Source organism: Apus apus, chromosome 16, assembly GCF_020740795.1.
Source record: "Apus apus isolate bApuApu2 chromosome 16, bApuApu2.pri.cur, whole genome shotgun sequence".
Lineage (NCBI taxonomy): Eukaryota > Metazoa > Chordata > Aves > Apodiformes > Apodidae > Apus > Apus apus.
Genome location: NC_067297.1, coordinates 7,329,857 through 7,343,187, shown reverse-complemented (window position 1 = coordinate 7,343,187; position 13,331 = coordinate 7,329,857). Strand labels below are relative to the sequence as shown.

At 40.9% G+C, this 13,331-nt stretch overlaps 2 protein-coding genes across 4 annotated transcripts in view; both read right to left on the bottom strand.

Annotated features, from left to right (window-relative positions):
• DGCR8 (DGCR8 microprocessor complex subunit) overlaps window positions 1-13,331 on the bottom strand; it is a 1,090,394-nt gene that overhangs the window by 935,522 nt on the left and 141,541 nt on the right. The gene's annotated exons all lie outside the window — the stretch shown is intronic.
• The window catches only part of ZDHHC8 (zinc finger DHHC-type palmitoyltransferase 8), a 109,299-nt gene continuing 101,148 nt past the window's right edge, over window positions 5,181-13,331 (bottom strand). For all 3 annotated transcript variants that reach the window (XM_051633664.1, XM_051633663.1, XM_051633665.1), the window contains exons 10-11: window positions 11,978-13,011; window positions 5,181-9,063 (exon numbers count right to left, since the gene is read on the bottom strand). In XM_051633664.1, coding sequence (XP_051489624.1) covers window positions 8,892-9,063; window positions 11,978-13,011 — 1,206 coding nt within the window. In that variant the 3' untranslated portion in view covers window positions 5,181-8,891. The remainder of the gene's footprint in view (window positions 9,064-11,977; window positions 13,012-13,331) is intronic.

Genomic DNA, 13,331 nt, shown 5'->3' with positions numbered 1-13,331 from the left:
AAGGCTCTGAAGATTTATGTTATTATTCTGCCTTTTACCCCTACCCTCATCAAGGCCCTGCCTATGTCATAACCTTCTGTCTTTCTGCAAAATAATGATAGAAATTCATCAGGAGCAGGAAGAAGAGACCTCTGTGTACTTAACAGTGTGCTGCCTAACTCAGCCAATCAATCTTTCATGCTGATAGAAACCAGAGAAATTTTTTCTTGCCAACAATAAACCTAACTGCCCTTTGCTCTCTTCTGACACTGTCTCTTCCCGTTCATGTCCTATGGGATGCATCTGCTTGGCTCCAGCTGATCACACAATGATAGGGTCTGAGCTTCTCACAAGTACAACACATTTGTGAGCTCAGGAAGTTGCATCCCTATCTGACCAGGAGCGAAGAGGCACAGAGAGACGTACAAGTCTGCAGTAACTTGAAGTGAAGCCAGGAACCAGTGCCAGAATGCCTGAAGCCCATCCCTGGGCCTTAAGTGCAGACCATGTTTCCAGCTGAACATCCAACTGATACATCTCTTACTGCAGATCATAGCTTAACTCTGGGCAATTGCCAGCAAGATAGCAGTGTGAAGCACGTGTGTTTGGATATAAGAGACTGTGGCCAACAACAGAGCAGTTTGTCTGCATTATCTCATATTATGTCTGAAAAAATTAGTCATAACCAAGTACCACCTATTTATAACTACTTAGTTCTCTGCTTTTAAATCTGTTATTTTATATGTATGTCAATGAAACAATAAGGGCTGATCCCAAGACCAGATGGATTGATTCATAACACTCAGGGTACAAAAATTGGATCATGCTGTTCTCCACCAAATTTACTCAGATGCTGCAGTTTCTACAAGGTGAATTTTTTAAGAAAAACTAGCATTAGTTTGTATTTATAAAAACCAACCAACCAACAACAATCAACCCTTTCACCATCTGTTCAAATGAATGAACAAGAGAGAAAGCTGACAGTAAAGCTGTGTTCCACTAAACCACCTGTGCACAGGAACCAGATTATCGTGCCATTTTATGAGCTTTCAAAAGTCATCTTTGATCTAAAGATCCCCATCCCCATGTGCTCTGCACCTACATAACTGAACGAGGCTTTCAACATGTATGCACACAGAGGAGCCATCCACCTCACATCCATTGAAGCAGTGAACCCAGGAGGAAACCACTGCTCAGGAGCCACTTACCTGTTGATAACATGACTTATTGAACCCAAAGTCATGGGCATGCTTTGGTTCTAAAACAACAGTGCTAACACAACACAACAGTGCCTTCATTTATGTGGAAGGCTACTTTTTTCCTCAAAGTGTTCCAGGCATTGTCCTTTCTCCAGCTAATCAGACAAATCCTCCTTGTCATTTCTTTAAGTTACCACTAAGCTCAGTGAGAGGGTTTCACACACAAAATGCTCAAATACATCCTTAAAATCTTGATCTTACCCCATATTGAAGAAATAGATGGATAACAAGCTCCATGTAGAGGCAGGGAGCTTAAAGGTGTGAAATAAACTTTAGGTGGTAGTATATGGCCCTCATGGTTTTACATGGCAGGTACTTCCCAAAGTCTGCTGAAAAGAAGTTTTTTTAATTACTTACATTTGTAAAATTATTTTATTTCAGAAAGGGGATACTTTTTATAATACCACGTACGTGTGGCACCCCTATTCTTCTAAAATGCAACTAAACTTGTAGAAAAGCTCATGAAGTGGCAGAATCTGCTGCATAAGTTAAGTTGTGCACTTCTGCCATATAGTCTGATCAAACTGGTCTATGATCACGAATGCAGAAATCACTTTGTTTAATGAGGAGTGGATAGACAAAATATCTTAACACAGTCTAGGAATATTGGTAAACCTCAGCATTGCCCCCAGTGCTCACATAGTCTGGTGTGCTGCCCGTCTCAGGCCACATTAATTCTAGATCTAATACTGTATGGATAGGTTGTGTCAGTGCTTTATATTCCCTGCAAATAAATGCCAACCTCACTGTTTGAAAAATCAACACCAGGATGCATGTGCAAAGGGTGCATATGATGGCAATGCAGCAGGAAATAATTTGCAATGGAAAGGAAACATGAATCACCTTCCTTATAGTCACGAGATGAGAGTCTCTTCCACAGAAGCCACTTTTCTCTCTTTAGATAAGATCCTCTGCCTGAAGCTTTGCACAAGTCCCTGTTCCATATCTAGCTAGAGCCATGAGTATTGTAACCCTGTTGGCAGAAAAAAAAACACTAGGGAGGGAGGATTCAGTTTGCCCATTTGATCAAACTGGTGAAATACCATCAATGCCAGTGGGGCTGAAGGATTCTTGTTGTCATGGCCAGGAGCCACTTTTCTGAAGGCTACTTGTTTGAGGCAATTTCTGATGGTTTGAGTAAGGTTTCAGCTTCCCCTGAGACACAGCCCATCCCCTCCTGCACCTCTCCTTTATAGGTCTGAGCACTGGATGCTCTCATTATCCCTCAAGTTCTTACAAATTCTTCACTTTCTCCAAGCTTTCATCATCCCTTAAATATCCCTTAAAATGGCAGGTCTACCTATCAGTCTTCCATGGTCTGGAACATAACCACTGGCAGTAACACTGTTTCCAGTAATTTTATTTGCTTACATTTTAGTAAGTATTTTTGGTTTTGTATTTTGCTGCTGATGCAACAATTATTTTTTTTCTGTCAACACAGACCAGATCCATTTAAAACACATCAGATAGGGACACCTGTCACTAGTTTTACTTGAATATATGTACACAATTATGTATACATTATATACATATAGGCATTATATATATACATATATATATACACATATATATAAGGCACTGTAAAATGTACCATCATGGGACTGTTGTTAATCTGTAAAAGTAGATAACATTTCTTCATATAATTTGAAATGTCTAACCAAGACATTTTTAAATGTTTCAGGGTTACAGAGATATCAGCTGTGAAATAAGCCCTAGTTTAAATTTCAAGTTACTGTGACAAGGTGAACAAAACCTGTTTTGACAGTAAGTCTCATCAATTTATCATATAACTGCTCCTCTCCTAAAAGGAGATATATCCTCTCTTGAAAGATATATTCACCTGTATAAATAGTTTCCTTTGTCTCTCCTTATTATGTTCCAAAATGTGAACTGAAACTTGTCCTGCAGAATAAAAGAGAACAATAATGGAGAAGTGAATACAAACTTGGATAATTTATCCATTACTTAGAAAGAGATCACTGTAAGCCAAGATGTCTTTAAATAAAGTGTACTAAAACAGATCATGAGTTTATACAATTCTGTTTGATTTAGCCAACATCAGTGGAGCCTGGTAATTGTATTTTTGGCCATTTAATATACAAAGTAATCTCTGCCATGTGAAGACATGACAGCAAACAAGTATGACTGGCATTTATGATGAACATGCTTGAATGGATCCTTGCTTAATGTAATTAGCCTATATATGCAAATTACGGCATCAGGAGTCCTGCAGCAGCTGCTGTTAGACGGGCTTGGCAGCTGTGTATGTTTAAACAAGTCTTATAGATCAAACAGCTGTATTTTCAAAGCCTAGAAACATATACATAGAGGAAGACATTAAAAAATTGACATCTTTGGGATGTGTAAATCCAGATATCCTGGATAGAACAGTTCAACAAACACGAATATAATATTTTTTCCACAGTTACTCTGTAGCAGTGATTCACAATTGTGCTAGACCACAGGATCCCTATTAACCCCACAACTTTAATAAAAACCAGTAAAGAAAATTCAGTTTAGTGTTGTTTCATAGATCCCATACTGTGGCCTCACCAGCATGATCCACTGGTTAAAACTAGGAGACACTCTAAAAAGACTCAGCATATTCTCTACTCTACCAAAAGCACCTTGAAAATGAGACTTACCCTGCAATCACTTCTTTTAATATTTTGTCACCTGCAGATCTTGCACTGAATCTGGCCTTTCCAGTTCTGTTTCAGTTCACGTTTTGCACAAGGGGAAGGGAAAAAGAGTAGTGCACCATCAACCACCTCAGCAAATGAATGCATCTGAGGAGTTGCTCATCGGGGAAAACGGGACACTTGAAAGTACTGAAGTGACTCAAAGGTTTAAAAAATATATATATGTATTACGAGAGCCACAAAAAAAGTTACAGACAGAGCTCCACAAAGCCTGCACGGATACATTCCAACAATTCAAGGTGGCAGAACAGGTGAAATACAGACCATAAAAACAGTTCAACATTAACTTTCCAGACTGTCAGAGACAGCAACCTTGACCCCATCTTTCCCATACAAAAAAAAAATATTGAATATCTATATATATCTATATCTATATCTCTAGTCTGGACCACAGATATAGTCCAAAGAAAACCACATTGCAATTTCCACATTAGGCTTATAGAAGAATAGGCATCATCTGAGGAACGTCCACTATAACGCCCAGGAGGTGATTATCTTAGGCCAGGCTGACACAGCATTATATGTTTGGTTAGCAATTTTAGAACAGCAACACAACACAGTTCATTTGCTGCACATGGCTACTAACACATAGCTCCGTGCAACCCTTAGAGCTGACTTTAACCAAACTAATTAATCACTTTTTCTTTTTTTGTTTAATTTAAAAAGAAAATGCAAATGTAAGATATTAAGGGCAGTTCCTGCTATCACCTTTCTTAAAAATTCAAGACTTGAAGACTTCTTTAATGTACTTGCTTACGGACACATTTGAGACTGTATTAATGATCTTCAGGAAAATACACCACCCTGAGGCTTTTTCCCTTGTTCACTTCTGGTTATGTCTGCATCCAGTTTTGACATAGGAGGCCAAATGCTGGTTGTACATCAGTGCAGTATTTGGCCCAGAGTTTCAAAGTCTTTGCTATTCAGACTTTCCTATGAGGTCAATAAACAAAGTAGTAAAAAAAGAAAATATTAAGGCTTCAAGTAAAAATATTTCCTCTCTCTCCCACCCACATAATAAGGTACATTTAATTTCATAATACTCAATATATTATACAATTAAAGATACAGAGATCCAACTTTTCAAGGCAGATTGAACTACAATGAAAACCTGGAGGCTAAATGGGAGTGTATGAACGGGGAACAAATGGCTAATAAAATGCAATATGCAATGAAAACTGATGCATAAACTAAACAAAAACTATTGCTGTTTTTTTAAATAAGTAATACAATCCACAGCTAAAAATAAAAACATGTTGAAAAGATTTAAGACTTCTGAAACATGAAATAAACATGACAAAAATAGAGAAGCTACTTTACAAAATGTGTTAACTTGTGCTGGATTTTCATGGCTGATACCCACCTACTGTACATTAGCATCACTTAAATGAGCATTGATGGAACCACACCAATTTACACCAGCAGATTTGGCCTGCAGTGTCTACATAAAAAGAGACTACCTGGGCAGAAGAACCTTACTACTAATCTGTAAACTGCTTGAAGAACTATATTTTAACATGGGCTAGTCTGCTCCAGAATTAAATGTAATAAATAGGTCCCCAGTCCTGCAACAGGAGCTATGGAAACAGACACTTACGTTTATGAGAAAATAGCTGCAGGTTCAGTGCCTTGTATGGAAATGAGGCTGGATTTGCTGCATTCAATCTCCTGTTAACAGTTCTGCTTAGATTATTTCAGAAGATTTGAATAATTTACTCCAGGCTATGTGCACTGAATTATATGCAAACTTCAAAAGGAAAAAAAAAACAACCAACAACAACAACAAAAAAAACCACTTTGGTACCATTGTAAACCTATTAACAAGTTGAATGTCTCTCAACTGTGGGCAAAACTGCTTCCAAAATATATAATCCTCACATCTGAACCTGTAAAGACACAGTGCATCCATTCTTTCCTCCCTTACCCCTTTTGAACTACGTCAAAATAACCCTGGATATTAGTGTTTTACACACAAAATACTGTGTTTAGTCTTACTGAGAAATTCTCTCATGAACTAATGTAGTTAACTTCAAAGGCTCTTCACCCTTTCAAGTTCCTCAGTAGCTTTTTCTTTTATAAATGCAGGAGAAAGAACAATCCGAGTGGAGCATCACTGGGATGCTAATCTCAAATATTACATTGGTGCAAATTTTCAGCCTTGCTTGCATGAATTTCATGTACATGTTCAGAGATTCATGATAAAATGTGCCCTTGCCTAACTCCCTAGCCCAAATTCAGTGTGTCACATATGCCCTCATTTTCAGGGCTTACATATGGCATACATGATACTTTAAAAACAAGTAAGTCTTGTGATACTCTATGCACCAGAGTGAATTCCAGTCCTTGAGGAAATACTGCATCTTCCTGAGGAGTAAACCTCAGGGCAGAGTTGCAGATCGGTAACAGTTAAAGATGGAAGAAATCTATAAGGCCATCTGGTCTAGCCCCTTGCCCCTGCAGGTTCACCTCTTGCAGAAATTGTATAATTAATTATCTGAATATAGTTTGCCTGTCCTAAAAAGTTAGTCTCCAATAAAGGTCTTTTCCAACCAGAATGATTCTGTGATTCTGTTTCACCAATACTCTTCCTTGGAAGACTATTCCACTGCCCATTCCCTTCCATCTTTTCTGCCCCCTTCTAAATGTAGACCATTGGTTACTAGTGACAACCTTTTGATTTACCTTTGGTTTTACATCTTTGAACTAACATATTTGTAAAATGAAGATACTCAATTTCCACTTCATTGTTCAGCCAGTGATATGTTTTTAGCCCTTTAAATCTTCTCATCAGCCAGCCTGTCCAGTCTTTTAATATATATTGCTCCATCCATACCTGATCCAGTTATGGTACCTTCAACTAAAGACAAAATTCTACATGCCAGTGATCAAATCTGCATAGAAAGACTATTGCTTCTCTGCTCTTCAGTGTCCCTACAGTAGGCATTTAAAATACCACCAAGACAATAAAATGCACACTGATTGCTAGCTCACTGTCTCGTAACTTTGGCCTGTTGCAGCTCCATTTCTTTCCAGGTTTCTCCCTTCAGGCACCACGGAACATCACATAGATCATTAGCTTTCCTGTTTTCTTCAACCTTCCTCTCCAAACCATGATGTGATATACAAGGGACATCATAATAATGTATTGCAGCAGATGTAAAGATTTATCAAATCAAAATATAAATTTTAACCAGGCAAAACTGAAGTCAATATTTGCCTTCTGGAAAAATTAATTTCAACATGCATGAAAATAAAATGTTATCAATACATTCTGAATTGCTACCAGCTAGCTGGAGAGCTCTCCATTATAGTCAAGGACTGAAAAGGATTCAAAGCCTTGAAACAAATACCCTGAAAAACTATTAATTTAGCTCTCTAGCCAAAACTGTTCACCAGGACACTCAGGTGGGAACTTGAGGTTTTGTATGCTGACTGGCTCAGTGATAAATAATATTTTTAGTGACTTTGGCAACAGTCACTCAGGATATTCTTAATTGCACACATGATCTGGCTAGTTAGCATTGGTTCAGATCTCAGTACTTTTGACTTCTGAGGTGGTAACTGAATGGGAAGGAGAAGGAGACAAGGAATGGAGGAAAGAAAAAAATAATCAATTTGTCCCAAAATTAGCTTTGCTGGAGTCTTTGTGTTTGTGACAAAAGTAATGCACCCCTTGCTTCTTATAGTAAAATTGTCTTTAAATCCAACAAAGTATACCAACAAAATGTAGTTTTCTGGAGACAGGAAAAGGAAACCTCAGAATGTTAAACAGGTTTGATTGATACTGTTTTAAAAAGTTGTTCCCCAGGGGAAAAAATAACAACCAAATGGAAAATCCTTTGTTGAACACTATTGAAGACCAGAGGGAATGTGCTAGTCATTAGGCAGACAGAAAATGTATATCCTTTAGATGTATGCTTGGCTCAGTTAAACATACTGTAAATTCACCCGATCATGATAACCCTACTGCAGGATTACACAGACGGCACCAGGGCAAGGCAGTAAAAATCTGTTATTGCCTCAATCCAACAGGTAATAAGGACTGTGCAGGGAAAGCAGCTGATGGCTGTTTAAGATTTGTTCCCATCCAAACATTTCCTTTCTAATTTGGTTGATTTTGTTTCCGAGTCAGAGAAGCCTTTAAAAACCAGAGGGAGCAAGAGGTCAGAGTGGAAGATCCTTACTGGTGTTGCAGTCCTTGTCCACAAGAGACGAACACGCGCGCACACACACGCACACACGATTTCACACACAGGGAGGCGAATGGCGAACAGTGAGAAGCTGCTGCTATCCTTTCTCCTGCTCCTGGGACCACGGAGCCAGGAGGCTTTTAAAGACAACACGGCATTTGTGGCCAAACTGCCCTCACCTGGCTCCCTCCCAGGAGGAGGAACCCAACCTGCAACGCCTGGGGACACAGAGCCGTTCTCACACCCACAGACTGCCCAGCACAGGAAGCCTGCTTTCCACGTTGGTAGGAAAACAGCAGTTGGGCCTCTGACTCCTGCTGGACACATCACTGGCCAGAAGAACTGGGAAGGGGCACGGGAAAAACTGAATAATCCTGGACCGACCATACTTCTCCACAGCACAACTAGTACACAACAGGTTTGTTGGACAGACGCACGCACAATGGTTCTAGTGCTCTCCTGCGATAAAGAAATCCGCTCTGTGGTCGTGGTGTTTGGTCATAGCCAGTTCCTGTCTGTCGGTTCAGGAAGAGTCTGATAGACTGTACAATTTTATTCCCTCAAGAATAAGGCTGCAGCTGTTTTTTGGCCAAAAAAGAAAACGAAAACAGAACAAATCCAAAACAAGAAAAGGAGAGTGGCCGGCTGCTGCTGCTCCCTCTTTGTTGTTATTTGAGTTTTCACAGTGCTCCTTGCTTCATGGCTGGCTGAGTGGATGGCTCTTTTTTTTTTTTTCTTTAATTTTGTGGGTTTTTTTTATTTTACACTGAAATTTCATAGGTGGTTCCACCAACTCCAGACACCTTCTTAACGTTTGAGTGTCTAGCAGGGCTGACAGGTGTCCCTTGGGAACTTGATGTTGAACCCAACCTGGATATTCCTTTTGGCTGTCCGTTTATTTTACTGTGAGGTGTCTTCAACTGCATGTCATCCCTGCATCAGAAGAAATATCAAAAGATGCAACGTTAGTGACCAAAGTGTGATAGCACAACAGCTTCATTCAGGATAAACAATTATCACTGTTACCCTGACTTCCAGTGTTGCATGTGGGAGTGAAGTGGTTGAAGCCAATGTACTTGACGAAAAGCCACTGAAATGGGAGAATTCATTTTGCCATTAGGTCCGCGGATCAGATCTCAGTAATATTTTTTCATTTAACTACTTGCTTAAATGCTTTGTTGAACCAAACTAATTGCATAAGCATTTGTAGGGTGCAGGAGGGTTTAACTGTCACAACTGTTGACCTTAAGCTAAACTGTGTCTTAAAATCAGAAATAAAATACTCAGAAAAAAACCACTTTCCAGTTAAATATCCAGTTATACAAAATTACGTTGCTCATCTCTGAGGGACATAGAAGAGGTGAAGCGTTAAGACTTTTTTATGACAGAAGACACAAACTGAATCAAGTCAGGAAGCACTCTAGGATGCCTATAATTAAAGACCATATTCCAGATGGACTCTTTATGACCTACTGCCAGGGAGCATGAACTACAGGCTTTCCTCAAAAGATCTTTTAAATCTAGGCCACTGTGCACTAAAGCTTAATGTGCCTTGTCCCCAGGACTCACAAAGTAATTAGATAAAAGCCTACCAAGGAATTTGTGTATGTTCTGGAAGTGCCAGCACAACCAGGGTCTCCCGTATGCTCCCATCTCACTCCTGCACACTGGATGTCTGCTTGGGTTTGCCTCAGTCTGAAGCTTAAGACTGGTTCCTGCCAGCAGCAGTGACAGGGGACTGAAGTACCTTCCAAAGGGAACAAGAGAACACTTTCTGTCTGCCTGCAAACGGAGGCAGCTTGAGCTATTTCAGACCACCCTGACTGTTTCTGGAGGCCAGAGGGTTTGATTGATTAACTGTACTCAAAAGGCAATTTCTTTCTTTACATGTGTCTGCAAAACAAAACAAACTACCCCAGACTTTTACACAGCTCTTGATAGTCTCAGAATAGCTCCAAACCTAAAAGCACTTCTTATGTGTCACCCTGGTCTGACAGCTGTACTCTGGAGCTGGAGCAGCAGGTCCATCAGCTCACACCAGCCCAGCTTCTGTTACATATCCAAGCTGTGCTTGCAGTACAGAATGCAGCTGTGGGTATCTGAACCAGCAGAACACACATTATTAAATATAACAAAAATATTGTGTGGTTTCATAAAACTGCTGTATCCCCAAACAGCCAAAATATGCAGGGACCAAATTCTGCATTTGTCTCACGAAAGCATCATAAAAGCCCTAATTCAGTGCTGAAATTTTCCTGAAGAACACAGTCGGTCTCCTGAAACAAGGCAGAAAGGAGCTGGGGAGTGTTAGGGGAAAGGGGAGGAGGGAAAGTCATTTGTAGTGTTGATGACAGAAAAAACATGCTAGGTGTACAAAGCAGAGTGCTTGTGGGAGATTTACTTCTCTAAGTTAAAAACTTCAAGCTTTTCAAGTTTATTAAAATAGGTACTTGACTTCAGGAACTGGAGTAAAAAATATCTTCTGTAATGGTATCATATGTCTGCAACTTTTTTTTAACATCTGATGGAATCTGTAGCTATTTTAATAGCTAGACCACTTTTACCAGACACTGTATTTTTCATTTACTTCAAAGAGCTGAGCTGAAGTGAATTTAGAGGCTCTATATTTTAAACAAGCAACAATGTAAAAGCAGTGGGACCAACAGGCTGACAGCACAACCAAGAAGCAGGGACTAAGAAAAGTCAAACAGATTTTCATATTAGCATCTTCCCTACAGCAACAGCGGACACATCCAGGTCTCAAACAGAGGGCAGAGAGGCAAAAAAAGTCCACAGGTCTTCTTTACCTGAAATAAACTAAATTCTTTAATACATATAAAAAGGAGAGAATGTCTATCTAGCTACTGAATGTTAGATCTTACACCATTAGACAAATCATTTTAATAACCACAGCTCATTTGCAAACATTCAGGAAAAACCTGCTGGCACGAAACTTCAGGAGACTTACAATAATGGTCCTCCCACATATCAGTAACTTTCACCAAAATGCTGGAGTGAGAAACCTGGCACCTTAGCTGGAGAACAGAACAGTGCAGTAAGTGCCAGATGCAAACAAAACCTAAATACTTCTGGCAAGCCCTCTTGGTCCCATCAGGGCTGAAATTCTGCATCCTCAGTGGGATCATGTATCTCTTTTCAGACTTTCCATACCTATAGTCTCCAAAAGGAAAAGAAAGAAATCAAAGTGCATGCAGAACCTGCAGCTGAGGATCTTGCTCAGATACCACATCCTGCAGCTCTCAGCACAGCAAATCCTCTCTCCCCATGCTTTTTCAAAGAGAGGAAGGAGATAGTGAAGCCCTAAGGTAATGGCAAGAAGCTCTGTGCTTTTATCACCAGTTCTGTATGATGGGGCACTCAACATACCTAAATACACAGCTCTCTACACCAAGCACAATCTCCAGGACTCGTCACAGCTCGAGTCCCTTAGTGCAGGATATACTTGCACGTACTGTGATCTCAGCTTTGCCTTTGTGTGCAAGCTGTGTCCAGTCTCCCTTTAGGCTGCCAACTAAACCTTTTTTTATACATAACAGGAGGGATAATCTGCCTTGTATCTTGCAAATAATTAGGCAGTTCAGCTAAGACACTAAATCACTATGACTTCTGCAACTTAAATGACCACCTCTAGTTCAAGTTACAGCAAATGTGCAAATATTCTGTCATGATGAGGTTGCCATGAGGGTGTCACAGAATTGAAGAACACCCACAAACCTCCTGCCCTCACTGGCTCACAGCAAACATAATCTGGGTCATGCCTCCTGCAAAGTGCTCCACACATGGTCACAGATTCCCCTTGCTAAACAGCACCTAAACCAGTACATACCTTTGTGCTCCCACTGATTGCACCTCTGTAATGTCCACAGTGTTTACAAACGAGACAGCCTTTGGGCCTCCATAAGAGGGTGACCTAGGCATCCCTGTGGGGGACGATGAGACCTGGTGGCCTGGGGATTTGTAGGAGCCATTGCTCACCCTGCCCTGTAGTGCTTGATGGGACTGGACATTATTATTGGCTAAATCAGCTTGCAGAGAGGTTGTGGAAGTCCTTGGTGCTCTTGTCATTGCACTTGAGAGTGAGGACACTGAGGACTGCAGTATAGGGTTCCTTGTGCTAAAACTGGCAGCCATCAGATTGTCTCTAGATCCGTATCTCATTGCCATGCTGCGTGGGTCTTCAGAGAGCGTGCTGACTTGCTGGAGGCTGTAAGAGCTAGGGGTGTCATAGACACCTGAGTCTGCAAACACCGAATCAGGGTGTGAGTGAAGGAGCTTCTCTCTCTCTTCCATCTCTTTCCTCTCCTGGATGGATGCCATAATGGTTTTGGAAAGGTTATCATAGCGGACTGGGGAGGGGTCTCTCTGATGTGGAGCTGGGGCCCCCAGCACGGGGCTGAAGCTCTGCGGGGGCTGGCGCTGCAGCTCGCTCCCCCGCAGGTGGCACATTTTGGCTGATAAATAGGGGGAGTGGTACCCAACAGAGCTGACTGCAGAATGGGCAATGCACTTCCTCCCCGGGGGGGACATGGGGTTTAGCAAACTGTCATATGAAAGACTCCCATTTCTGTTTGACAGGGAATTGGGAGAAAAGATGCTTTTGTAAGGGGTGGAAGCTGCCCCTTCAGACTTCATTGGATGAAGGGGCACTTTGTCTGTCCCTCTCCTGCCAGCAGATTTCAGGCTCAGGGATCGTGAATTGACAGCGAAGGAATCTATCTGGAGTGGGGAAGACTGATAGGTCTTGTGGAGGGAGCTCTTCCGGTAGCTGGGGATGTCCAGGCTGGGTTCAGACTGGTAATCAAGGCTCCTGCCATCCTCTTCTATCAGAGCCCCTTGACTGTGTCCTTCCTGCATGGTGATCTAAAACAGAGATGAATATGAGAAACAGAAGCCAATGATACGTAAGTACAGGTTTGCTCTCCATGGTGAGTGCAGGGGAAGAAAAGAGCTGGAGGTCTCTCAGGCTCTCAGCCCAGCTGTGACACAGGTTCAATATCAGGAATCTCCTAACTCCTGCTCAGCATGGGCATAAGCATGTTAGAAGCAAGGAGGAGTTATTAATAATAAGTGTTAAATAATATTGACAGTAATAAATATGTCAATACATGGACACTGAAAAAACAGAATGAAAGACGAGTCTCAGTCAAGGTAAATCAGATTGTAACCTGATAATACTGCCC